The 27,074-nt window shown below is 40.8% G+C and overlaps 1 protein-coding gene and 1 long non-coding RNA gene across 7 annotated transcripts in view; one reads left to right on the top strand and one right to left on the bottom strand.

Annotated features, from left to right (window-relative positions):
* PIP5K1B (phosphatidylinositol-4-phosphate 5-kinase type 1 beta) overlaps window positions 1-23,889 on the top strand; it is a 151,806-nt gene extending 127,917 nt beyond the window's left edge. For 5 of the 6 annotated variants that reach the window (XM_061628705.1, XM_061628665.1, XM_061628675.1 and 2 more), the window contains 2 exons: window positions 11,746-11,863; window positions 23,148-23,889. In XM_061628705.1, coding sequence (XP_061484689.1) covers window positions 11,746-11,863; window positions 23,148-23,150 — 121 coding nt within the window. In that variant the 3' untranslated portion in view covers window positions 23,151-23,889. The remainder of the gene's footprint in view (window positions 1-11,745; window positions 11,864-23,147) is intronic. The other variant, XM_061628694.1, reaches the window with a different exon arrangement.
* On the bottom strand, window positions 13,667-25,978 carry LOC133385519 (uncharacterized). Its single transcript, XR_009762898.1, has 3 exons — window positions 25,810-25,978; window positions 24,239-24,367; window positions 13,667-13,975 (listed from the first exon to the last, which is right to left on the bottom strand). It is a non-coding gene; the product is annotated as an uncharacterized LOC133385519 (long non-coding RNA).
* Between the last annotated feature and the right edge of the window lie 1,096 nt (window positions 25,979-27,074).

The following is a 27,074-nucleotide window of genomic DNA, read 5'->3' as shown; positions in this document are numbered from 1 at the left end:
TTGGAATAATGGCCATTCTTTAATGTGTCCCATTCACTTATAGGTTATGTTCAGACTATCAAATCTCTGCTTAATAAGCCTAAATTATGAAAGAGCCTTTTGGTGGCACCCACAGCCGCTTTGGTCCTTCCTTTGTTCAAGGCAGCAAACAAACTAAGAAGTCTTCCATTCACTATAGTTTCCTGTTTTGTGCATGTGCAAACTAAGAAACTACGGTTAATGGTTTTGGAACAAGCCAAGGTATTGAGCATGGGTTGAAGTTGGCTTAATATCCTAATAATCATGATTAATACCTTAGCTTGTTCCAAAGCTATTAACCTTAGCTTCCTGGTTCATAGGAAACACAGAAACTATAGTTTGTGAGGAGTGCTGAAAGTTATTAGGAGAGTCCGGTTCCCCTGACAGAGCTTCAGTGGCCAGAGTAGTTCAACAGTCAGCTCCTCTTCTGGTGATAGTAGCTCTGTGAGGGGAATAGGGCATCACCTAACAACTCTCAGCATCATTCACAAGCTACACTTGCCAGGATTCTTTGGGGGAAGCCAGGACAGTTTAAAGTGGAATAAATGTTTAAAGTGGAATAAATTTATGTAACTAACAGAAGATTTATGTAACTTTGAAGTTGACAATGAGGATATTGAACTTGTCAAGGATTATCAATACCTTGGCACAGTCATTAACCAAAATGGAGACAATAGTCAAGAAATCAGAAGAAGGCTAAGACTAGGGAGGGTACCTTTGAGAGAACTAGGAAAGGTCCTCAAATGCAAAGATATCTTACTGAAAACCAAAGTCAGGATCATTCAGACCATGGTATTCCCAATCTCTAAGTATGGATGTGAAAGTTGGACAGTGAAAAAAGTGGATAAGAGAAAACTCAACTCATTTGAAATGTGGTGGTGGAGGAGAGCTTTGCAGATACCATTGACCGCATAAAAGACAAATAATTGGGTGTAAGAACAAATTAAACCAGAACTATCACTAGAAGCTAAAATGATGAAACTGAAGTTATCGTACTTTGGACACATAATGAGAAGACATGATTCACTAGAAAATACAACAATACTGGGAAAAACAAAAGGGAGTAGAAAAATAGGAAGACCAAACAAGAGATGGATTGATTCCATACAGGAAGCAACAGACATGAATTTACAAGATTTGAACAGGATGTGTTATAACAGATGCTATTGGAGGTCACTGATTCATAGGGTCACCATAAGTCATAATCGACTTGGAGGCACATAACACACACAAATGTCTGGTGTGGATGTGGCCAGGGACAGCTTGGGTTTAAATTTGGGTGGGAGACTACATGTGTCTGCTGTAGGAAGAAAAGGTGGGGGACACCCTGAAAAAAAAAAGATACTGTTAACCAGTAATGTAGTGGCAAATTCAGAAGTGCAGGGTCCCTTCATGATAGTCGCAGCCACGCCCCCTCCTATCTTCTTTGTTTTGCTGCTGGGTTGAGAATGAGGTCTTTGTTAATGCCTTCTCCCACAACAACAGACATCCCTAGGAGCCAATACGCATGAAAGGGGAGTGTGTTAGCAATGGAGGAGAGTCTTCTCAGTGGCTGACTCACCTCCTTTCACTCTAATTGGCTCCAATCAGCAGGAAAGGACAAGGAAGCATGTTAGAAAACTCTTCTCAGTGGCCAACGCACTCTCCTTTCATGCATATTGACTTGAAGGATGCTGGGGACATAGGGACTCTGCTGAGACCCTGCTCGTAAAAAAGTAAGGAGTCTAAGACCCAGATGACTGCATGTGTCCCCTGTAGAACTTAAAGGTGGGGGACACCGTGAAAAATGATATTATCAACAATGTTTTCCTTTTGGAAAGGAAAGGGGCTTTCCCTATGCCCAATGCCTACCCACCCCATCTCCTCCCCTCCTCCCTACCCTTCCTCACTTTCCCTCTCCCTTACCCCTACTGCCTGCACCCTGCCCCTCCCCCAGGTCAGTTTCACCTATCCTAAGCATGATTGCACAAGAGTAAATCCCACTGAACTCAATAAGCATGTAAATGATCAAGCTTACCCTCCCTCCCCTCACACATCCCCTTCATTCCACTCCCCCTTCATTTCCCCTCATCCCTTCCCCTCCCTTCTTCTTCCCCATCTCCCCTCTGCCTCCCTCCTCTCTCCCTTCCCCTTCTCTTCCCCTCTGGCCAGTTTCACTTATCCTAAGCATGATTGCATGGGAATAAATCCCATTGTATTCAATAAGCATGCAAATTATCAAGCCTGCCTTTCCCTTCCCCCTCTTCCTCCTCCCTTGCCCACTCCAGCCCTCTCTCCCTTCTCCTCCCCTGTGGTCAGTTTCACCTATCCTAACCATGATTGCATAGGAGTAAGTTCCACTGAACTCAATAAGCATGCAAATGATCAAACCTGGCCTCCTCCTCCCGTTCCCTGCCCTACCTCCTTCCCCCATGGTCAGTTTTATGAATCCTAAGCATGATTGCAAGGGAGTACATCCCATTCAACTCAATAATCATGCAAATGATCAAGCCATTCTCAGCAAACTTGCACTGGATCCCATTTCTTACTCCCCAGATTAAAAAGCAGAGAAATGCACTAATAGGCAAAAAAAACCTGCAGTTTAAGAATGTACCTATAGCCAGCAGATATTTCTATCAAACTTTTAAAAGCAGGGAAATTGGGCAGCTATAGTGAATGCACAAGGGGAGCAGGAGACCTGAGCTCCTCTCTGAGATGTTGTACTTCCCTACAAATGCAAACAAATTGTACTGCCTTACAAATGCAAAAAATGCAAACACAATTTCGGTTGGTCTTTCACAACCCAATCCACTTCCTGTATAGCTTGGAAGAAGTAGTAATGTGCCTCTGAGCATATGATGAGTGCATGTGGCTGGTTCATATAGTACTCATGCCGTATAAGGGGGGCTGCCAGGGGTTGTTTCTTGTAACATCTGGAAAAAGCAGTTGGGTGCGAGAGGGAGGACTGATAGGGTTACATTCCATGCTAGCATCTCTCCATCTCAGAAGGGACTGGACATTGAACTGGGAAATAATCATATCAGTCCTGCAACCCACATGGTTGCTTTTTAGACACCTAACAAACTGGACCTGGGGTATTTTTTGTCTTTTTAATATTTCATTGTAAAAGCCATCAATATATGCAGTGTATTTGATGAATTAGAATCCTACAAACAGGCTTTGAAACGGAACACTTACATTTGTTTACAAGCATAACCTGTTCAAGCTGCCAAATACTGAACAGTCTGTTAAGATCAGTTTTATTGAATTATTTACTATAATTCTAACATTATCTTCAGCACCTGTATCCTTAAAACTGTTGTTTATTTACTGTAGTTCAAAGAAATTATAAGCCTACAGGTGTTAAGATTAGCATTCCAAAAAAGAAAGTGACTATTGCAAAGCATCCCATATTGCTGAACTTCTCATGTGACAGTCAAAAAGGAACTTTCATTAGAGGTGAGAGAGAATGCTCAAGCATTTTCCCACATCTAGAAATAGTGAAATGAAATCTATTTAAAAATAAAAAGGAGAAAGAAATATAGACAACCACTTGTTGTTAATGCAATATCATAATCGCATGATGAACAATAAAATCTGAATGACACCAAATAAAGTCTTATGATAGAAGTTGTCGGTTTGGGTTGCAGGTTCCCACTTTCTTCGCTTCGCTTGCTATTTCTGTGTTGCTTTTTTAAAAAATGGGTTTCAGTCCAGTGAAGACCTTTTGCTTCAGGCTGCAACTGCCTTAAAATGTATCTTTAAAAAATATGAATACAAAAAGTATTAATATAAAATATTGGGATTTGAGTGCATGTAGTCTGCTGGAGTTTAATTATCAATTCCCTATTGTTTCCATGCATGTAGGCTAAACAGATGGTACTGTAATTTCTAATTCCTACTTATCTTGCATTGGAACTGATCGATATTGTTATTGATAGACAGTTATGACTTTTAAGGGAATGCTGAGTACAAAATTTATTTTAAAGAAAATACTGGGAAAAAGCATATGCAATGTATCAATTTTGAATTCAGTTGACATGATTGGGATGAGAGAGAGCTAACTTGTTGAAATAATTCATAAAGGTTTGGGGCTCTATGCATGTGTATCTGTGTTGTGACAGAGAACACAAGTCATTTGCATCACATTTGCATGTCTTTTATCACTTAATAATTTATATGCTTATCCTACCTTGTTAAAAAAGTTGTTTTCCCATTTTCTATGCAAATGGTAGACTAAATTATTGTTTTATGAGGCTGCCTTTTATATGGTGGTTAGGAAACCATGTTGAGCTGGTTTGCAACATTGTTGAGCATGAATCTTAAAGTTCTGTTGCTAAATGTGAGGGTTTGTAATGGGAAGACATTTTATTACCAAAGCTTATGTTAGTATTTAAATACCAAGAATGGCCTGAAAGACCATTTTTGCTTGTTTTCTTGCTTGTTTTTGTTCACACAGTGGCATCTTACACAGTTTGATATACAGAATCCTGAATGAGTAGTTTGTAACAGCAGTACTAAGCCAGACCATTGTAATATTTCTCTATTGTGTTATTTTGATAATTATATGCATTAAAACAAAATGCTTCTCATCACTGGAGCACATACAATTCTAGCTTTCTAGTGGTAAAAAAGTGCCATTAAAAGAAAAAAAGATGTAAAGTTGGCATGTTTTCTCTGTTGTCTGCTCAGAGATCTTGTGAGTTATTGCACATATTCTTCCAAAAAGCAAGATTTCACAGTTAAATTGAAGTTTTCTTCAACTGCTGACATTACCTAGATTGATATCCTTTCACATTTGTTTTGACAATAAGTGGAAGGTTTTGCACAACTTTGCTTAAAGTAGTTTGACTTTGATTGGTGGCAAGTAATTGAAGCTACCAGAGGTTTATTTAGGAGTTTAAAATATTTTATGTCCAGCGTTTTCATCTGTGTAACACATACTTTCTTGTAATACTAACACAGTGAGTGTTTATCAATTTGTTTTGAGGGCAGAGGATGAGATGGTTTGTAAATCTTATTTAGACACCATATTAGTTTAGCATACCACTCTAGAGAGCTACTGGTGATGTTTGATTATATTAAATTCTTCTTTGTACTCTCAGGTATATTTAAGCATTTTATCTGTTGTTCAGTGCTACTGTTAGCGGTTGAGATTTTGCTAGCAGATTTCATGGACCTGACACTACTGTTAAGAATGTAAGCATTAAGTGTGTTTTGGTTTGTCTATACTCCTCCATTTGGCCTTTCACTACTTCACCCAAGGCAGCTTTACAATGAAATAAATAAATTCGCTAACAAAATAGTATCGTCAAATTTACAATAACCCTAAAACAGGAAATCTGCTATAAAAACCTGAGACAGTTTGAACAGCAGTGGTATACTAAAATTATCCTAGAGCTACAAAGGCCTTCCAAACAGCCTGTTGCTACCAGCTTCCTAAAAGTCTATGGGGATTGCTCTTTTAATTGTGTCATTATATGTAATAGCTTGTGTTGAGTTTTACAGTGCTGTGAAAAAGTGTTTGCCCCGTCTGATTTTCTGCATTGTTGCATATTTTTGGCACTGAACATTGTCAGATCTTAAACCAAAACCTAATATTAGAGAAAAGGGAACCTGAGTGAACAAACAACACAAAATTTTGATACTTATTTCATTTATTTATTAAAGAAAATTAAGCAACACCCAATGCCCCCATGTGAAAAAGTAATTGCCCCCTTAGACTCAAAACCTGGTTGCTCCACCTTTAGCAGCAATGGCTACAACCAGATGCTTCATGTAGTTCCTGATGAGTCTCTCACAGCGCTGTGGTGGACTTTTGGCCCACTCCTCTATGCAGAACTGTTTAACTCAGTGACATTTGTGGGTTTTCGAGCATGAACTGCTCCTTTCAGGTCCTGCCACAACATCTCAATGGGGTTTAGGTCTGGACTTTGACTGGGCCATTCCAAAACTTTAAATTTCTTGTTCCTCAACCATTCTGATGTAGACTTGCTTGTGTGTTTCGGATCATTGTCTTGTTGCATGATCCAGCTGCGCTTCAGCTTCAGCTGTTGGACAGATGGCCTGACATTCACCTGTAAAATTATCTGAGACAAAGCAGAATTCATGGTTCCTTCAATGATGGCAAGTCATCCAGTTCCTGATGCAGCAAAGCATCCCCAAACCATGACTCTGCCACCACCATGTTTGACTGTTGGTATGAGGTTCTTCATGTGGAATGTAGTGTTTGGTTTTCACTAGACATAACAGGGCCCATGTTGCCCAAAAAGTTCCATCTTTGACTCATCTGTCCATGGAACATTGTTCCACACCTCTTGAGGATCATCCAGGTGCTTTTGGGCAAACTCTAGATGAGCATTCATGTTCTTAGTGAGCAGTGGTTTCTGCCTTGCTACTCTGCCATGAATCCCATGTTTGCACAGTGTCTTTCTGATGGTGGAGTCATGAACACTGACCTTGGCTGAGGCGAGAGAGGCCTGCAGATCCCTGGATGTTGTTCTGGGGTCCTTTAAAACTTCCTGGATTATTTTATGCCTTGCTCTTGGAGGGATTTTGGCAGGACAGCCACTCATGGGAAGATTCACTGCTGTCTCAAACCTTCTCCATTTGGTTAATATGGCTCTGACTGTGGTTCGGTGGAGCCCCAGAACCTTAGACATGGCTTTGTAACCCTTTCCAGACTGATATGCATCAACAACTGTTTTCCAGAGGTGTTCAGGAATTTCTTTTGATCGTGGCATGATGTGGCTTTGGAACCTGTGTGCTGGCAACTTCAATCTAATGGCAAGGGCCAAAGTTAGTCAGATTTATTGGGCAGGGCTGGCCCAAAGCAGGCCTGATTGGTTACCAAGACATTCAAACTTCTGGCCCTAATAATCCCTTTCATTGGGTTGAGTTAATAGGGGGGAGCAATTTTTCACACAGGGGCATTGGGCGTTGCCTAACTTTCTTTAATAAATAAATGAAATAAGTATCAAAATTTTGTATTTGTTCACTCAGCTTCCCTTTTCTCTAATATTAGGTTTTGGTTCAAGATCTGACAACATTCAGTGCCAAAAATATGCAACAATGCAGAAAATCAGACAGGGGGCAAATACTTTTTCACGGCACGGTAGTTGTTTTTTGTATGCTGTTCATCAGCTTGGATACCAACAATGATAAGTGATACTTGTGTTTTAAATAAATCTGGAGGGCTCTACTGGGAAGGAAGTCTGCACAGCTGTGCCAAAGAGAAGACCTTACTCATATTCGATGTCAGTCTAGCTTCTGTGAATCACAGTAAATTTAACTAAATTAGAAATACTGACTGATAAATACAAGTAGAAGCAAGAAGACGGTGGCTAAAGTGTTCCTTCAACATTAGGTTAACTGCTGGAAAGTAGTAAATTTTAAAGGCTCAACAATTATTTATTTTTCCAACGAACACTGTAAGAAAATAGCCCAGCAGAGCAATTTTATGCATCTTTACTCAAAGTAAGCTCCACTATGTTTAGTGGGGCTTACTCCTTAGTAGGAATGCTTAGGATTGCAGCCTAAGATACAGATTGCCATAAGCAAAAGGTGAAACTACAGAATTCAAAACACAAAAGAATGTGAAAGCCTTAGGCAGAAAGCAATTATGCAAACTATGCAGCAGATTTTCCAGATGTGGTAGAAGCCTAGACAGGTCAGGTAGTACAAGGATATATGCTGGAATATTTATAGAGATAATTTATTACCTCTACCATCAGAAGGTTAAACCACTTGGCAGAATAGTAGTAGTAGTAACAATAACAACACAGCGTGCCTCAAGGACCACCTTGCCCTGAGAGGAGTGGAGAAGAAACTTGGGAACTTGCTACCATCCAACTTCCACAGTGGCCCCTTCCTCCTCCAAATATCACCACAAAACAAGAATGTTGTCTTTTCCATTTTATTGTAGCCTTTTAAAAAAATAATGCTTATTGTTATCATAATCTTACATAAACCACTTTGTGAACTGTGTACGGTAGCCTTCATAGCAGTGAATGTGAAACATAGAAAATCAGACTATATTTTTTATTAAACTGTCTAGCAACTAACAATACTAAAAGTGAGCAAAAATAAAATGCCAAAAATGGACTTCAGTTTGCTGGTTCCCTTCAGGTGCCCTATTGTACTGAAAACAGTTTTCTCTTTGGAGACATCAATATAACAGATTTACTTGCCAATGTCTATGCTAATTATTGATAATGCAAACTTACTTCGCAATTAATGTGGGTTTGGTAGAACAAAAGAATCTTTAATGTCAATCAACTTTACTTCAAAGCCAGAAAGTGTAATAAAAAGTCAATTCCACTTATTTTTTTCCAGTAACAGCTATAGGAGTTTGCAAGACAGTAATTGCAATGCACATAAGGTATCACTCCCAGAAAGTATTCTAATGATCTACTGGGTCGCTTTTCATCAATACCTTGACCCTTTTTGCAGCTGAAAAAAATATCAGGCTTCCAGCTCCATCTTTGCTTATACAGATCTGGCTGATAAATATTTGATGCTTATCCTAAGGAAATTGGGGACGGGCTGTCTAATAGTGTATTAGACTAAAATATGGAAAAAACTGTTTTGTGTATTTCTAAACATATATAATTGTGATGAAACATATATGCATCAGTTCTACATATGATTCTGTACACAGTTTCCCCCCCTACATGTAGTGATTTTTTGTGAAGCTGTCTTCAAAGTAGGTGAAAGTACTGAAGTAGGTACAAAAAGAGGTTTCTCTAGGGAAGCTGATACATGTAAGGCATATTAAACACTTGTTTGTTCACCCTGTGCCATTTACACAGCCCCTGTTGAACTGACGTTGCCTCTAGGATAGATCTACACTATAAATGTATGTCAGATTTATATTAATGTAATGAATTATTCATCAATGAATCCTAGTAATTGTACTTAAGTAACACTGCTGAAAATTCTGCTAGATCCTAGTAGAGCTATAGTGAATAATCTCTAGTTCTAATTCCTGGGATTAAAATAACAATTTCTGTGTGGTAGAAATCTCCCTTCCCCCCAGAAAACTACCTCTGTGCAACTATTCTCTTGTTCATTTCTGTTTGGTGCCACACACACACACCCCAGCTGTTGCTGCTGTTCACTGCATCGATTAAAAATGTGGGTGATCCAAGCCAAATCAGAGCTCCTGTATTTAAGAGAACTCTACAGTACTATGTAGTTAGATATCAGTATAATACTGTCACTGAGAGCAAGTGGGGGCAATGTAAATGAATACTTTTATGAGGAGTGCCTGAAAGTCATTGGAAAAGGTGAACTCTCGGCTTCAATTCTGCTGAAAAAAGTATAATTTCCTGCCCTTTCCCAACAAAATTGAAGTTCCATGTGGAAAGCAAATTACTGTTGAACCATTTTAAGCCTATAGGGCAGATATTCCCTAGGAATAACAGTCTTGGCTATCAGCATTAACTAGAGAACCATCTTCTTGAAATATATGTGGGTATTTTATGAGTTCCATTTGAAACATTTATGGGATGCATTTGATAGTAAATATTCTGGGAGGTTGTCAATGGTATGTCTAAGTAATGTATTGTTATATTAGTCTCTGAAGTACTACATTTTCTAAAATGACAGATTGTTTTGCCAGGTATAACATATGCTTGCTTGTCATTTCAAATTCAGGCTAGTTTACAATGCAAATCAAAAGTATGAAATGGATCTCTATGATTGCATTTGCTGTAGAAATGAAGCCTGGGGAAGTAGATATCACTCCTGAGGTCATTTGAGTTCTCCCCATGCACCTGCTGGGGGATCAGCACTCTTTATGGGAGATACATCCAGCTATATTTGACTTGTAACATAGACAGGCAAGTTCTCCAGCTAACTTTGTGGGGATGTTACACTCATCATCTGCAATTTTGGAGGTGGGCACAATTGAAAGCCCTATGTATTTTTCCACTCTGACTGGTAAGGTTCTTTGTATCGGAGAGGCAGATGGCTTCTTCATCACCACAATGTTAATAGTTTGGTCTGACTCAACTATTCCCCCATGCTCACTTGCCTTTAACTGAGCTTAGGGAACTAGTTATATATTTGCTGTTTGTTGTTGTTGTTCTTGTTAATAATAATAATAATAATAACAACAACTCCAAAGTTATAACGAAAGATTTCAGTATGTGTTCTTCTTTAATTTCTCTGACACTGGGGATCTCCCCTTAGCCTCCCTGCCCACCCCAAATCACTTAGGGAATGGCTTCTTCTATTTCATCAATTTTTAAAAGCTGTAGCCTTTTTTTCAGGAGTTAATCATACGGCAGTTGCTGTTTGTTTTGTCATCATTGCTGACCATGATATTACTGTGATCAAAGTAGCAGTGGTTTCACTCTCCCAGTCCATTGGTTGTTGGCCTCTCCTGTCCCCTGTTATTTTTTGGTTATATCCTTTGCATATCCTCAAGATTGTATTTGATTCCAAACTGTTCATTACATCTTATATAAAACAACCTTGGTTCTTTTCTTTTCTGCCAACACACTGTTTTTCATGCCAGACTTCTATTTGCAAAAGATGATGAAATGTGGTGCAAATTAAACAAGCACTTCCAGTGTTCTTTTGGCAATTTGCCTATGTTTGTTTGCATTTAGCTCAGCACTGGAAAAAAATACCAGCATGAGTGAAATGTTACTGCTATCTGAGATATGAATAGGTAGCTTGCTCCAGCCCTTGCTGAAACCATGGAAACCATATATGCAGAAATGTCTGCCACTATTTGTTCTCTTTCTCATTCAGTTCTGTATTTATTATACATTTTGCTATGAGAACAACTTTCCATCTTAAGAATCTAGTTTGGAATAATGACTTTTCAACATTCAGGGTTTTTTTTAACCCTTCGTCCTGCCCTTTCTTTTGAATTACATATGAACATAAAATCAGCATAAAACACATGTAAAGCTTTTAAACTTGCAGATTAAATAGCCACAACAATCTTATTTTGTTTATAGGTTAGGATGGGTAAAAGAGGAAAAGCCACAACGTATCAGTCATTGTGAAGTCTGACCCAATCTATGGGTGTGTCTGGTTTTGCTTTTCCTGTTCCCCAAATAACTATAATAATTGACCATCTCTAAAAGTGTATGTGTGAAAACAGACAAAGTATGCGGAAATGTTATTGTGCTGCCTCAAAGTTTGGAAAAGTGTAAATAGGTTTGTTTTTATTCTCAAACAAAATTTAAAATGCAAGTTACACCTGTCCCAATGAAATCCATCTAGATATATAAAGATGCAGTTTGTAATGAACAACATAAAACTCTTATTTTTCCGTGGCATATTTTAATGCAAGGTAGTGAAATTTACCTTTATGGTTCAGGGTTATAGTCATGGAGAACGGGGGCAAAACAGCTCTAGGGTCACTATTGTAATCCTCCCCCAGTAGCTGAATTTGTGTGCAGCTGCTCCTCCAAGCATGCTTCTATCTGGAGGGGCCATTCAGAAGCAGCTGAAGCTGTCTTGCTGCCGTTCTTCCCTAGGCCTCTGCACTCAGTTCTGCTCATTCTTTTGTGGGAAGTACTGGAGCCCAGAGGCAGGATGTGTTTTTGAATGTTGAAGGTAAGATCCAGAAGACCTTGACTGCTATTGAATAGCATACAGGTGTTAACCAGGGGCTGATAAACATTTATAGTTGTATACAATTATTGAAGAAAATCCCAAAAGTGTAAGCTCTTTATACAAAAGCTTCTTTTCCTTTTCATGCTCATTGTGTATTACCTCTTTATCCAGTAAAGGATTGCCTTCAAGTTCAACATTCACCTTAGAAGATAGTGCTATCTGCTTGACTTCAGAACAGAGCACAGTAGAGACAGAGAATGATAATGCTTCTGTGCTGGATGTATACTTAGTAAGTTGTCTAATATTTCCTTTTTAAAAAAAGTTTTATACACTTTTAAATAGCCAACTTGCTTTTAATTGATTATGGGCCATATTTACAGAAGTGTACTTTAAATGTTTAACTGTTAAGCACATTCCTCATTTTGTGGGTAGTATAAAAGTATTTCCCCCCTTTCCCCTAGGCATTTTTACAAAACTGAAAATATGAGGTTCTCTGATAGAGAACTGTCACTTGAGAGAAAAAAGGTATAGCATAATAGTACTTGAACTATACCTGTAGTTCTGTTCATAGTTCTGTAGCTATAATTGAATGTGTAAATCAGTGTTGAAAATTCTCAGTGTTGCTTTGGTTACCAAAGGAATCTCTGTTTTAATAACATTATGGTTGGAATGGAAAATGCTTGGTTTATTTGAAAATCTTACTATAAATGAACCACCACAGAGAACTCCCTCTTCTCATAATGGATTGGATTAATTTACAAATATTATTCATCTTGTGTGCTTGCAAGAGAGGGAAAGGCAAAGGAAGCACCTGTGACATTTTTAGAACATCATTGGAAAGTCTCATAGGTGTGGTAACGCTCCATTGAACAGATTAGTCTTTGCCATTCTGTGTTCTTCTAGATTCTTAATGCTATTCAAATTTGCTCATCTCATGAAATCTAGTAGTTGCGATTAACTTGTTTATATTCTGACAGAGATGCTGTTACTAATCTTTGGTTAACTCTGTTTCAGCCTAGGGAATCTTTTAAATGTAAATGAGTGCTCCATCCCACATCTGTATTGTTAGCAATCAATAAAACAAACTGGCAAAAATACATGGGATCCGTGCAGTACAGGCCAGTCAGATACAGATATTTAATAAATATTTATGTTTATTTATTACAAGATTATTAAGTGTACAAGCTTATCTGGTTACTTTAAAAAGTACTGTATCTTTAAATGAATATATGATTTGTTAACTTACTACTGCCACTTTAAATACCAACAGTTTACATTCAACTATTAATGTTAAACTAAGAAAGCTTTAAGGAAGCAGTTAGTTACCCTATTAAAACCCTGTAGCCAAATTGCCTTTTTATTCTCTCTACCCTAGTTAAGCCTCACCAACTGTATAACAGAGGACTCTGCCAGAAGCTTCTTTTTCCAACCATTTACTGGCCTACTGAAGCGCAGGTTTGTCCTGCTGTATTGTCCTGGAAAGCTCCTCTCTGGTCCACCTACTAGTCACCAGAGAGTAACATTCCAAGCTTCTTTTCACTTCTCCCCTCAACACTGCAGACAGGTTCTCCCTTTCTCTCTTCAGACCTAAGACAAGTGATTAAGCTATCCCTAACAAATCTTCAGCCACCAAGCCATTCCACCTGCCTCTCAGGTCTTCCTTCTTCTTCCCCAGTCCTCTTTGTCTGCTGTTGTCTTCTTCTGGCTGACTCCATCAACACCAACCAACAACAACTCCAGTCAGCTCCCTAACCCCTTCTGATGACCACCACCCAGCCATACATATACCTATTCTGGCCCCTCTGGTTCAGCCCAGCCAATCACACTATCTTAACTAAAAATTCTAAACCTACACCCACCAATCAAAATATGTATACCTTCTATCTTTCTTTTGTATACTGAGTTTCTAACTCACAGCTGTCATTTAAGGCACCAAGTGACAGTTAAACTAACTTATGAGACAAAAACTTCCCACATCATACATTACAATACAAATATCAGGATGTGTTACATGATACTCATTGAAACCTAATTCAGATAAACAAGATTTCTACACAGTAATATTGACAGTATAAATAATATCCTCCTTGATTTTAACAAAAATCAGAAAAAAGAAACCCTCCTTTTCTGCATAATTCTTCCTAATACTGGCTAAACCAGTTATATTTATTTAGATCCAGCGCCATGTAGAGCAAAACATAATCAGTGCTATGGATCTAAGTTAAATCTCTCAAATGTTTGCATGGCTGAAACTGGACTGTCTTTGTGGAATAGTGAATAATAACTACCTTCAAGAAAAAAAATTATGGACGAACAGTTCATCTTCTGTGGATGTGCTCGTTTGGAAGGGATTTTGGCAAGGTTGCTCTGCCACATTTCACCAAATGCTGCTTACCACATCCTGGGAATATGAAATGAGACGGAAAGTGTTGATCCATGATTGTGGCATGTGTCTGATTAATCATCTTTTCCCCTCCCTCTGCAAGCTGGCCCTTGTTCCTGTGAGCACCCTTTTGCCATTGGCCTAAAAACAAATCCAACGTTCTAATAAACCAGTCTGAGAATGAAAATGTCAAATACAATGAACAATGAGTTCAGTGGAGATCCTGTCTTATTGGAACAGTGCATAATTCCTGCTAGGTAATAGGCTGTCCTGCAAATTACTATTCATACTCATTTTTTGGGACATAAGATACAATATATCTAAAGTGACAAAGATATTCTCAATGGTATAAACATATGGTTTGTGTGCAGCTGACAACTGCTAAAGCATCTGATCTATCCTTTATCTGCTAAACTGTACCACAGGAGTAGTAGCAGCCAAAAGATAAGACATAATATCCTAACACTCACCCAGATTCTGAAACCTAATCCCAAAGTGCCAGGTTGGTGTAGAGGTAGGGCCAAATCCTTCATAAATGGTGGAAGAACTTTGTACCTTCCATACCCCAGATTGCTGTTTTACATGAATATAATTAGCAGAAGCGGAAAAGGAGGCCTCATTTAGATGCTTCCTTCGTGTCACTTTTTCTTTATACACAGCAGGTCTAAATAAATAAATTTATATTTATAACTGCATGCATTGCAAGCGATATGCAGCCACTGCAGTGAATCATTTGTTCAAGTGGCTGTAGCAACAATATGTCTATAGGGTCATTATTTTCTAGAATAAACACAGCAGTTTCTTCTTGTACCAAACTTTATTATGTCTGTGGCAAAGCAATCAAAAGAAGAAATTGCCAATAAATAAATATATATATTGTATCCTAGTGTTAACATTCATATACACAGACACCCTAATTATCCTGAGTGGAAAACTTTGTTCAAGTAACCAAGTTTCTATTGGAATAATTCAAAATCTCTCAGTTAAAAATTGGAAGATGATGGTGATGACTCTTTGCTATCTAAGCACTGTATCTTGGTATATGCATTTTCCCCATTTGATGGGAAATGAAGAGTGCCTTTACACAAACATGACCATAGTACTGATCATTTGCAATAGGGGTAAGGGGTAAGGAACCTCCAGCCTTGGTGGTGCTTGCAAAACACTTTTCAAAGTGCTTGCAAAATAGCGCTTTGACCTCTCAAAGCAAAATAGCGCACTTTGAATAGCACTTTGAAATGGGCTTTGGAAGATCCACAACTGGCAGATTGTCAGATCTTCGGAAGCCCCTTTCAAAACACTGTACAAAAGAGCCGTTTGAGAAGGGCTTCTGAGGACCCTGTGGGCAAAAAAGGTCATATGATGTCATTGAAGAACTACCCACATGTTAAAAATTGCCTGCAGGGGTGGAGGAGGAAATAATCTGGCCTGCTGGGCTAAAAAGGTTCCCACCCTGATCTATGGACTCAAAAAAGGGTGGTCCATGTTTTGATGCAACAAGTTTTAAACAGATACACCAGTGAGATAAGGGAAACAAAGCTAACACAGTACAAAGCGGTGATATCGGCTCTTCACACACATACCTCTGTGCCCTGACACAAAACAATTGCTAGTTCTTTACATGCTTCCATATATTGATCAGTTGATGGCTACTAAAAATATGGCCACAGGGAATGAAACAGGTGTTCTGGCATGACAGTAATTCTGTCTGCTGTTCCAATCCTGCTGGTCTGTTTAAACTTGCTGCAGTCAGAATGGAGATCACTCTACCACTATCGTGAATGTGTTTTGCAGGTATCACAGTAATCCAGAGTATAAATATCCTGCAAACCCATTTGTGTTGAAATGCCTTTTAATGAGGTGCTTTCTGTTTGTCATCTACTGTCACTTGTCAGAGAATTGAAGCACTATTAGAATATGAATTGACTAACTACTATGAGAACTGGAAATCTATTTATACTGCAAAAGATTTCAGGAGCAAAGAACAAATTATGGTGACTCTGTGTGGTGTTTATGTATAGCTTTGTAGATGAATGTTGGAGGATGAGAATTTTGATTTATATCCCAACTTTACATCCCAAAGCAATGCAATAATGAGTAAAAAAAAAAAAGGTCTCAACAGAGCAAGCTAAAACATACATAGTGCTATCAGATGTTGAGCACCAGAATATGGTTTAGTCCAGAATCTCCATGCCCTTTAGTCAAGTTCTGTGGTCAGTGTGTCTCAGTGGTTGTAACATGTGCCAAGAGAGGAGCTGTTGAGAAGAATTTCTAGGCTTTGAGTTGTGAATCTTTGGGATTCCTTGATTCTATCCTCTAAACAGCTTTTAAAGCCTGAACTGTGTTAGGAATGTCCATCTTTGATAGATTAAATCTTTCATATCATTCTTTTAAGAAGTAATCTGGAATGACCCAACTGGTAATGTTAGCACCAATAGCTATTGGTTATTTAGCAAGTAAGAATTAAAATTGATCATCACAATTATTTCGTTACATGAATTAACTTGTTTATCACTCAAACTAGTTTGTTTTGAGTCCTCAGTTGTGTCTGGAAACTAGTTTCTTGTTACTTCTCCAAACACAGTGCTGCCACCTATTGTTGACTTAAAAAGTGCAACAGATGCAAGCCTCTTAAGAAGAAACTTCTCAGGTCTGCTTTTGTGCAGTAGTTATCCTTGGCTATGAATGGAGCTGCCCAAGGGAGCCTTGCTTGAGAAACCATCCCTCTGCAGTTGCTATTTGCCCCACAAAGGGAAACATACAGACACTGTAAGTGAAGAGTCAAGCCTGTAAAGAAGTTTGGAGCAGCTACATTAAAAGAAGAGAAGGTTCCAGGAGGACGACGCTATAGTTGGAGCTCCGTAAGCCGAATTTTTAACATCTATTTTACCGTCTTTTAACATCTTTTTGGGGGCTCACACATGAGTGGAGCTGAACAGTCCTCACCCCCCCCCTTTTACTTGATGAGGCCTACTTTCCCTACCTTGTGTGGCGTTGGGGCGAGATCGAGAGCGACGGTGGCAGCGGGAGAGCATTGCGGAGGGCGGCCAGAACATCGGTCCGGCAGCGGCGAGAGATCACCGCGGAGAGCGGCCGGAGAGCGGCCAGAGGTTGGACGTGGCCTGTCTTCCTTGCCTTGGCGTGGGGGGCCGCGGAGAGCATTGGCCCGGCGGTGGTGAGAGAGTGCCGCGGAGAACGGCTAGGTGTGGAGGGACCGTGGAGAGCGTCGGGCCCGGCGGCGGCTGAAGAGCGGCCATGGCTTGGGTGCGGCCCGGCGGCAGTGAGAGCGCCGCGGAGAGCGACCAGAGATTGGGCGTGGCCTGCCTTCCCTGCCTCGATGTGGAGCTGCCAGAGTTTGGGCGTGGTCCAGCGGCGGTGAGAGAACGCCGCGGAGAACGGCCGGAATTTGGACGCGGCCTGTGCCGATGAGGGGGATTGGGGGGCGTCGGCCCGGCGGGCGCCTTGGCCCGTGCCTTTCAGTGGCTGGTGGCGTTCTCCATCGCCGGCTGCCGCTGCGCTATTGTCGCTGCTGGACGGTGTTTCTTGAGTGTAGGAGTCGGCTGGTTGAGGACGTGGAGGACGTGGAGCAGCGGGTTGGGGCGCTGCCTGCCTGTCCCTTGTGACTTATACACAGAAGAGAGGAGGAGAAAGAGTACCATCGATACGGCCGCTCCGGCTGCTCCGGAAGAACAGGATTTGTGAAGGGAGTAGGGCAACGAAGCACTTTGACATCTTTATGTAGACTTGTCTGGGGGTGGGGGATTTTGCTTGAGTCCCAGGCGGGAGGGGGACATGTGCATATCAGAGAGGGTTCCTGTGGGGAGGGTGGGAAGCCACGATATTAAGAGGCTAGGCGGCAGATGCTGGAGGGGTGTGAGGGGCAGGCATGCCAGTTTCGGGGAACGAGGGATAGATGCATAATATCCATCTCCTGTTCCAGGCCTGCTCACCACCAGAAGATAACTGGGGGATGTACGACTCCATCCAACCTTCGACTGCTGTTGTGTAACGCCAGGTCTGTGGTACAGAAAACATCGCTCATCCATGACATGATCGTGGATGAGAACGCAGACCTGATGTGTATTACGGAAACCTGCCTGGATGAGGCCTCAGCTCCTGTGCTTGAGGCCATGTGTCCAGACGGTTTCCAGTACGCGCAGCAGCCGAGGATGGGTAGGCGGGGAGGGGGAGTGGCAGTCATCTACCGGGGGTCCTTGAGCTTTGCCAGACTCCCTCTCCACGAGACCAAGTTTGTTGACTGCATGTACTGGAGGTTGGGCCCTAAGGGCAGTTTAGGGATTCTGCTGGTGTACCGCCCACCCTGTTGCACAGCTGACTCCCTGACCGAGGTGCTCGAGGTTGTCTCGGGCGTGCAGGTTCTTTCCCCCAACCTTTTGGTTTTGGGGGACTTTAACCTGCATGCCGAGGCGGCTCTCATAGGAGCTCCTCGGGATTTCATGGAAACCATGACTTCCTGGGAACTGCACCTTAGTAATTCTGGGCCCACCCATGTAGCCGGTCATGCTCTTGACCTTGTATTTGTCTCGGGAGGGGGAGGAAGTGCTCTGAAAATGGGGGCTGTTTCTTCGAACCCCGTGTCATGGTCAGATCACTATCTGGTGAACATGGACCTCTCATTGCCGCACACCCTCCGCAGGGGAAAGGGACCTATTAGGATGGTCCGTCCCAGACGCCTGATGGAGCCAAAGGGATTCCTGAATGCGCTGGGAGATTTGGAGCCGTCAGAAGGTCGCCCGGTCGAAACCCTGGTGGCAGAGTGGAATAGGAAGATCACCAGGGCAATAGACCGGGTGGCTCCGAAACATCCTCTCCCCCTGAATAGAACTCAGATTGCACCCTGGTATACACCACGCTTACGGGGTCTGAGGCAGGAGGTGAGACGACTAGAGCGCCGGTGGCAGAAATCTCGCTCTGAAGACGATTGGACACTGGTTAGAGCAGCAATAGCTGCCTACCAAGTGGCAACAAAGGCAGCAAAGAGGGATTTCTTTGCTGCCTCTATTGCATCCACAGAGTGTTGTCCCAGGAGGTTGTTCCAAGTGGTCCGAAGCCTGGTCGGTCCAGTTGCGCAGGAACCCATGGAGCACTCTAAAGCCTCCTGTGACGCATTTGCCAAACACTTTGCTGATAAAATCGAGCACCTGAAGAGCACGATTCCATACGCCGTGGATACAGGAAGTGGGCCAGAGCTGGCCAGTTGCATCCCGGTCCGGTGGGATCGGTTTCAGCCTCTTCCCTCTGAGGAAGTGGACAAGGTGCTCTCTACTGTGAGGCCGACCACCTGTCTGTTTGATCCTTGCCCCACATGGCTCATTGTGGGCTGCAAAGAGAGACTGAGCGAAGGGATCAAGGCAGTGGTAAATGCTTCCTTGGAAGAGGGTGCAATGCCATCTGCCCTCAAGGAGGCGGTAATAAAGCCCATCTTGAAAAAGCCCTCCTTGGATCCCAAAGAGTTGAACAACTTTTGCCCAGTCTCTAATTTACCATTTTTGGGCAAGGTGATCGAGCGAGTGGTGGCCAAACAGTTACAGACACACTTGGATGAAGCAGATTATTTAGATCCATTCCAATTGGGCTTCAGGACTGGACACGGAACTGAAACAGCCTTGGTCGCTCTGGTGGATGATTTGAGGAGGGCGTTGGATAGGGGAGAACATTCATTCCTCGTCCTCCTGCATCTCTCAGCGGCTTTCGATACCGTTGACCATGGTATCCTCTTGGATCGCCTGGAGGGAATAGAAATAGGGGGGAATGTTCTACAGTGGTTCCGTTCCTATCTCTCAGACAGGCACCAATGGATGGCATTGGGAGATGAGGTTTCAGACCCTTGGCCTCTCAATTGTGGAGTGCCACAGGGTTCTATCCTCTCTCCCATGCTATTTAACATCTATGTAAAGCCACTGGGGGCCATCATCAGGAGATTTGGGTTGCAGTGTCACCAATATGCGGATGACACTCAGCTCTGTCTCTCATTTAAGTCCTCACCAGAGTTGGCTGTGGATACCATTTCCAAGTGCCTGGAGTCCGTAAGTGAATGGATGGGAGGTAATAGGCTGAAACTGAACCCCGACAAGACCGAGGTACTGCTTGTGGGAGACAAGAGAAGGTTAGGAGATATTGACCTGGTGTTAAATGGGGTAAGATTGCCCCTGAAGGACCAGGTTCGCAGCCTCGGGGTCATTCTTGACTCCCAGCTGTCCATGGAGGCTCAGGTTTCAGCAGTGAGCCGGGCAGCTTGGTATCAATTACATCTGATACAGAGGCTGCGACCCTACCTTCCTGTCCATCTGCTCCCACGGGTGGTACATGCCCTGGTCTCCTCTCGCTTAGACTACTGTAATGCGCTCTACGTTGGGTTACCCTTGAAGACGGTCCGGAAACTACAGCTGGTACAGAATGCAGCGGCACGGTTGATCAAGGACAGCCGCCGCTGTGATCACATCACTCCAGTGCTAGTAGACCTGCACTGGTTACCAGTTGTTTACCGGGCCCAATTCAAGGTGTTGGTGTTAACCTTTAAAGCCCTACACAGTTTCGGTCCAGTTTATCTAAAGGAGTGCCTCCAGCATCACCAAATATGCCGCCTGACGAGATCAGCCTCACAAGACCTTCTCTCGATCCCACCAGTTAAAACAGCTAGGCTGGTGCGGACCAGAGAGAGGGCATTCTCGATTGTGGCCCCCACCCTCTGGAGTTCTCTGCCATATGACCTTCGCCATGCCCCCTCCCTGGCAGGTTTCCGCCGAGAATTGAAAACTTGGCTGTTTAGGCGGGCCTACGGGACTCCTGGGTAATCTAGTTTTATTTTGTAAAGATGTGGGTGGGTTTGATTAATTAGAGGTTGATGTTGTAATTGTACTTATATGTTGTATCAAAAATTTTTATGTACGCCGCCTAGAGTGGCCGTTAATTCGGCCAGATAGGCGGCTTAGAAATAAAATTTTATTATTATATTATTAGACTGGCAGCTCAGTAAATATATTTGTATGCAGGTGTTTAACTTCTGAGTGTTCATTAGGCACAGGAGTTCAGAATACCATAAAAACAGATGTTGTCATATTGTTTCTTACCTGATGCTAATGTACTACTTCAGATTACATTTATCAGCTTCAGAAGTCTAATGTTCTTTATAGGTTTACCATTATGCTGTAAATCACTTGTGCACTAAACCTTTTTAAATGCAGTACATTTGGAAGTCTAATTAACCTGGCGTTGCTGTTCTTTAAAAAAACAAAATGCCCTGAAAAATACATGGGTCAAAAATGATCATTCCAGTAAGGAAGTGTGGTGATAAATACAGGATGTTCTGAAAAGTAAAGAAATTATTATTTTTCACAAGTGATATCACCTGTTAACAGTCTCTTGATTCCAGTTGTCTTAGCCTTGGCATTAGGTATTTTTAGCAGTGAGTAATTTTCTGCCAGTGTTACTTCATCTGTCTGATAGAGCTTTAATCTGAGCACTAAACTAGAAGGAAGGGTTTTCCTTTTCCAGTGTTTAAGGATAAGCCCAGTAGTAAGATGTCGATATTCTAGTCCTTCTTTAGCAGAGTCAGAATTCTGATAAAATCTACTGCGCTGTTTTCCTCGTTTCATATCTTGTACCAACCATATGGATATTCTCAGTTCGTACCCTGCACATTCACAGCTGCTTCCTCTAAATGTATAGGAATAGTTGAGCTTCTCAGCCTTCACAGTTGGGGAGTATTATATTTTAAATGAAAGGAAATGTAGTTTAACAAGATTATTTCACACTATCTTCAGCTCAGGGCTGGTCCGGGACTTTTAACTGTCCCAGCCAATTGCATGAGCTGAGAGAATGTACATAAGGATCCTTTTACAGTGTTGCAGAAGATGTTGGAATGAAAGTCTCTTATACATTTCTCAGCATTCTCTGTAATATTGAAAGGGATCTTAGATATATCTTTCTGATTGTACACTTTCTGACCCTAAAGATATTGTTGTCCAAAGTGACTTTTGCTAGCAGTTTGACTTGAGTTTGGAGGATAGTGAATGTTCTTTGCCTAATTGAAGGATACAGCACTAGCTTCACATTTAGTCCTTGAGCGTCACCATTGCCAATGGCTTTATGATCAAACTCACGTAACAATGAGAAATGCTATATTTTATGGTCTTTATGCAGCTGCATAAGATACTCTAATCAGTGCCACAATGCTGCTATTCATTTATAATCAGTAAGTAATGTCCTGTGCAGTATCATTTGCAAATATCTTGTGCATTATCCAATTATGCAACACAATATGTCCCCTATGCCTTGTGCCAGGAATGTTAGATGGTTATTTAGAGTATGATTTGTAGTTGCTGACTGCACTTCCCCAGGCATGGTAAGATATTCAACATGCTTCACAATATTTGTTTCCTTGTTAATAAGGTTGTTAATAGGGCATAGTCATATTCTGCTATGAAAGCACCCCTCAGCAAGAGAGTCTGATAACTACTATCAAGCCACTCTCACCATGATGTTGAGAATCTCCCAAGCCTCCTGCCAGGAACATCCAGCAGAAGGGCAGCCTGTCCAAAGATGATAGTGGTGGTCTCGTTCTAAACACTGAGGCTAGGATAAGATTGCTCACCACTGGGCATCTTTTTCAGAACATTTACCTACAATTACTGTAGACTTCTTCATGTTATGTAAATGTGTAGCAAATGTTAAGTTCTATCCCCACACAACCCTAATGACGCAAAACTCTTTTAACTCCTCCAAACTGTAACAAGAGACAGAGATTTGGAAAGAAAGAAAGGTTGTTCAAACAGGAGTACACATAGCAGATTACAAACAGAATCTGAAAATAGCTACAACAGTGTTCTTGGGTAATTGTGATATTAGGGAAATTGTTTTAACCATGTTACATGAAGTTGTGTTATTTCAGTGGAGCTCCATATTGGGTTTTAGAGAGGTGAATATATACCACTGTACCAAATAGAACTGTGCAGACCCTTTGGGATGTTTCAAACACATTATGTGCTATTAATAAAATTATATTGGCTTATGATTATTTAAAAAATATGAAATATTATTGTTCTGGTGAGAAAGCCAGCATAGGAAGGAAGTTGTTTTCAGCTATGCTGACAGTTTTGGGTGAGGAAATTGGCTATGAAGTTTGTTTTCCCTCCCAAAACAAACTAATCTTTTTTCTTTTTTTTTTCAGTAATAGCACATGAAAGAAAAAAATACGAATTTTTAAAATGAGTATATTTGAAGAAAGGCACGTTCTACACTCCACATTTAAGAGGAAACGTTTGCTGAGCCTAGAAAACAAAAACTCATAAGCAACAGAGCCTCTGAAAATGTCAAAGGATTCTTGAAGCATAGAAATAATACCTTAGACTTGGCAAATGAGAAATGAAACATTCCATACTATGATGTGCTGTTGCCTGCTGAACTGTGAAGAACTGCATACACTATACTTAAGCTGCTTTCTCTACTATTGCCAATCATCTTTTCAGGACTTGAAAGTGATATTTTCCTATTGACTTTCACACAATTTTTTCATTTGCATGTGTTCAGTGGTTTTGCACAAATATCTAATCTGCTTTGCCTATTTAAACAGTCATCATCACAGTGGTGAATATTATGTAAATCAATTCTGCTTATCCCCACTTCCCCCAGAATTATAATTGCTCACCTATTAATTTCATACAAGGGTTAATGTAATAGGTCTGCACATACTTTATGAGATACTACCTTCTATAAATAAATTTTCACTGTTTATTAGTGAAATAAAAAAAGCTATTTATAACAAAGCCTTATGTTGTGTACATATATTGTCTTTGAAATATTTGTGATTAGATATATTGCTTGTAAAGGACAAAATTACATAATTTATTTAGTATATTCTACTGTAAAACTATAGTTTTATTGACAAAAAATAAAGTATTTTGTTCTCAAAACAGGTGTTAAGGATAGTCCTGCAGCTTAAAGTTCTTGAACAAATCCCATAACTTTCAAGAAATAGCTTCTTGGTGTATAAATAATGGCTACTTTGAACCTGACACACACTGAGAGATGGCAGAAAAGTTGTAAGCAACATAAAGTGGTAAATCTTGAAAGGAAAAACTGCAGATACCACATACTTGTTCTGATCATGCTTAAGACCTTTCACTGGGGAACCCACAGAGTGAGGAATATATTTGGAAATCTGTTTTTTCACACAGATCAAAATGGTTGCTAGGACATAGGAAAACGAATTGCATAAACTCTTTCCCTGTGACCTTACACTCATCTTCAGGATATACATACGCTGGCTGTGCTTTGTCTCCATTTGTTGCAGCTGGGGAGTTTGTCTCTCCTGACTATAAAGTGTGATTGAGACTTAGCGGTCCTTCAGGTGCTTGCAGGCCAATGCTATTTATTTATTACATCAGAAACCTAGACAGTGAAAAAAGCGGATAAGAGAAAAATCAACTCATTTGAAATGTGATGTTGGAGGAGAGCTTTGCGCATACCATGGACTGCAAAAAAGAAAAATAATTGGGTGTTAGAACAAATTAAACCAGAACTGTCACTAGATACTAAAATGATGAAACTGAGTTTATCATACTTTGGACACATAATGAGAAGACATGATTCACTAGAAAGGACAATAATGCTGGGAAAAACAGAAGGGAGTAGAAAAAGAAGAAGGCCAAACGAGATGGATTGACTCCATAAAGGAAGCCACAGACTTGAACTTACAAGATCTGAACAGAGTGGTTTACAACAGATGCTATTGGAGGTCGCTGATTCATAGGGTTGCTATAGGTTGTGACTGACTTGAAGGCACATACACACACACCTTTCCACAGTAGTGAACTGTGCCCAAAGCAGCTTACAACAAACATCCACTTACTATCAAAATATAAAAATGGGGGGGGGCAGTGCAGGTTGGGAGAGAAACCAGTTTACAAAACATACCAAGAAATTCAAATAAGACAAAAATCAACAATTTAACAAATATAATTCAATATATTTGATATTTCTAAGCTTGTTTACCCCAACATAACTGTCACAAAGTACACATACTCAAAAGTTGGTAGTATTTCTATTTAAAATTTTGCATACATTTTACTTAAGAGTATCTCACTGCCCTTAGTATTACAATAACCTTATACATGGTACCACAGAATGCCAATATAATCATGGATTTCTATGGCCATAGCAGTTTCTAACGGTCTATTTACTTATTATCCAAATCTAAGAATACTGTACCAAACTAGATTAGTGGCTTTGTCTGTACAGACCTTTCTGCACATATGCTGTGAAGTGATGCAGATGTACAAACATACTGAGAATACTACCTGTGCATACAGAGTCTAACTCTCCCAAAAGATGTTGAAATTGTTCTGGAAATCCAAGATATTATGCATGCAGATATAACACCTGCATCACCCAATGGTTTGTCTAGGATGTAACACTAAACCATAGTTTTAGCATTGTGAATGAACCTGCTTAAACATAAGGCTCAAGCATTGCACCACCACCCCGGTGTAGCTGTAAGAGCACCTCATGGGAGCATCAACTTTCTAGTTTAGACTGCCATTATGTCCAAACCTGGAACTGCAGTTAGTTTAAACAATGGTTTACTGAAACAAGAAGATCAAAACCCAAGATTTGAAAAATCATAGTCAAAGTTTGATAAATCATAAATCATAAATCAAACTAAGTCATACTTCAAATTAGCTACAACATGAACTAATTTAATATAACAAGTTACTATAAAACCAGGAAGCAGTGCTTCCAGCCCCTCCTCACAGCTGTGCCAGAGAAGGAATGAGAGGAGTATGCAAACCCAAGTCTCCTTTCTGTAGCACTAAACTAGGGTTTAACCTTACCTCTGACTTGGGCTCTACCCTGCCCTTTGTGTTCTCACACTCTCCAAGCATGTGCAGAGTCACACCTCTATGCTTTCCTATCCCACAGCTTTTCAAGACTTTGGGCTTTCTTCCTTGTTAGAGTGGCTACAAAAGGCATCTCTGTGACCCAAGTCTCCATCTGCTGCTCCTCCCTTTAAAGAAGCAAACAAAATATGTTTAAATGGCCTTTCATAGTCCCATACATTATAGCTGAATCCACTGACTACTACTTGTTCTGGTTGTAGCTGTTGGTGGCTCAGGTGAGAAGAGTGTTGGCTCAGGAAAGGGTTGGCTCTTGGCTACCTGAGGCAGGTTTAGAAGCAAGGGGGGGCAGCTAGCATGGGGCAGTTCTGGTAGGACCCCGTTGCAGTGTGTAATGTAGTCATATTTTTTAACAATAAAAGGTAGCTGTGGGGGGCTGCAGTCTTGAGTAGAGGACTTGATGCTAGAAGGGGCTACTTTAACCCTTCTATAGCAATTTTCTTACTCAAAATTGTTCCATCTTTATGTTTGTGTGTAAAGATGCAGGCATTTTCTCCACAGAATCTCAGCTGGGGGCAGCAATTTTGTGCATAGAGCTACAGGTTCAACAGCTTCCCCACCACCACCAGCTGCTCCTTTGATGCTAAAACATGGAGCTTGCATGGCTGCTTTGCATTTTAACATAACATGCAATTGCTAATGGTGCCCTGAGAATAAGGCATTGGTTGCATCGTTGGGAAAGGGGATGAGGATGCTGTGCAATCACATTTTTCTTGTATCACCTTTTTATATTTTGCCTTTTTCTGTATTCAGTGTTCTCAGGGACATCAGAGCAGTTAGGAAACAAAACCCAAATGCATTCATGTTATCATTCGCTTCTAACATCATCTTATCATTTTTCTCTTTGCTTAGAAAATAGTCTCAAAGACAAGTTCCTATTAAAATTAGGAAGAGACTGAATGACCTCTATTTTGTTGCTCTACTCCTCTCCTTTTTTGTCTCTCTTCCAGTAAGTATTTGCTATCACTATTTGCCACAACCCAAACTACAAAAACCATGATAAAAGAGCAAGTGACCACCACCCCTTAAATTTGCTGAGTCACTTTTCAAAGAAATGTGCATATGTTGGCTGTAGAGAGAGTAAGAGTGAGTGAACCTGAAAGTAGTGTGGGGTAACAGAACTCCCAAGTTTAGTTCGCTTTTCTCTGATCATGAGTATGGCGCTTTGAGAAGACTTTTGATTCAGCAACACAGAAATTTGT

This window comes from Rhineura floridana, chromosome 1 (genome assembly GCF_030035675.1).
Source record: "Rhineura floridana isolate rRhiFlo1 chromosome 1, rRhiFlo1.hap2, whole genome shotgun sequence".
NCBI classification, from domain to species: Eukaryota; Metazoa; Chordata; class Lepidosauria; order Squamata; family Rhineuridae; genus Rhineura; species Rhineura floridana.
Note: the sequence above shows the minus strand (reverse complement) of the source record. Positions and strands in the feature narration are given on the sequence as shown.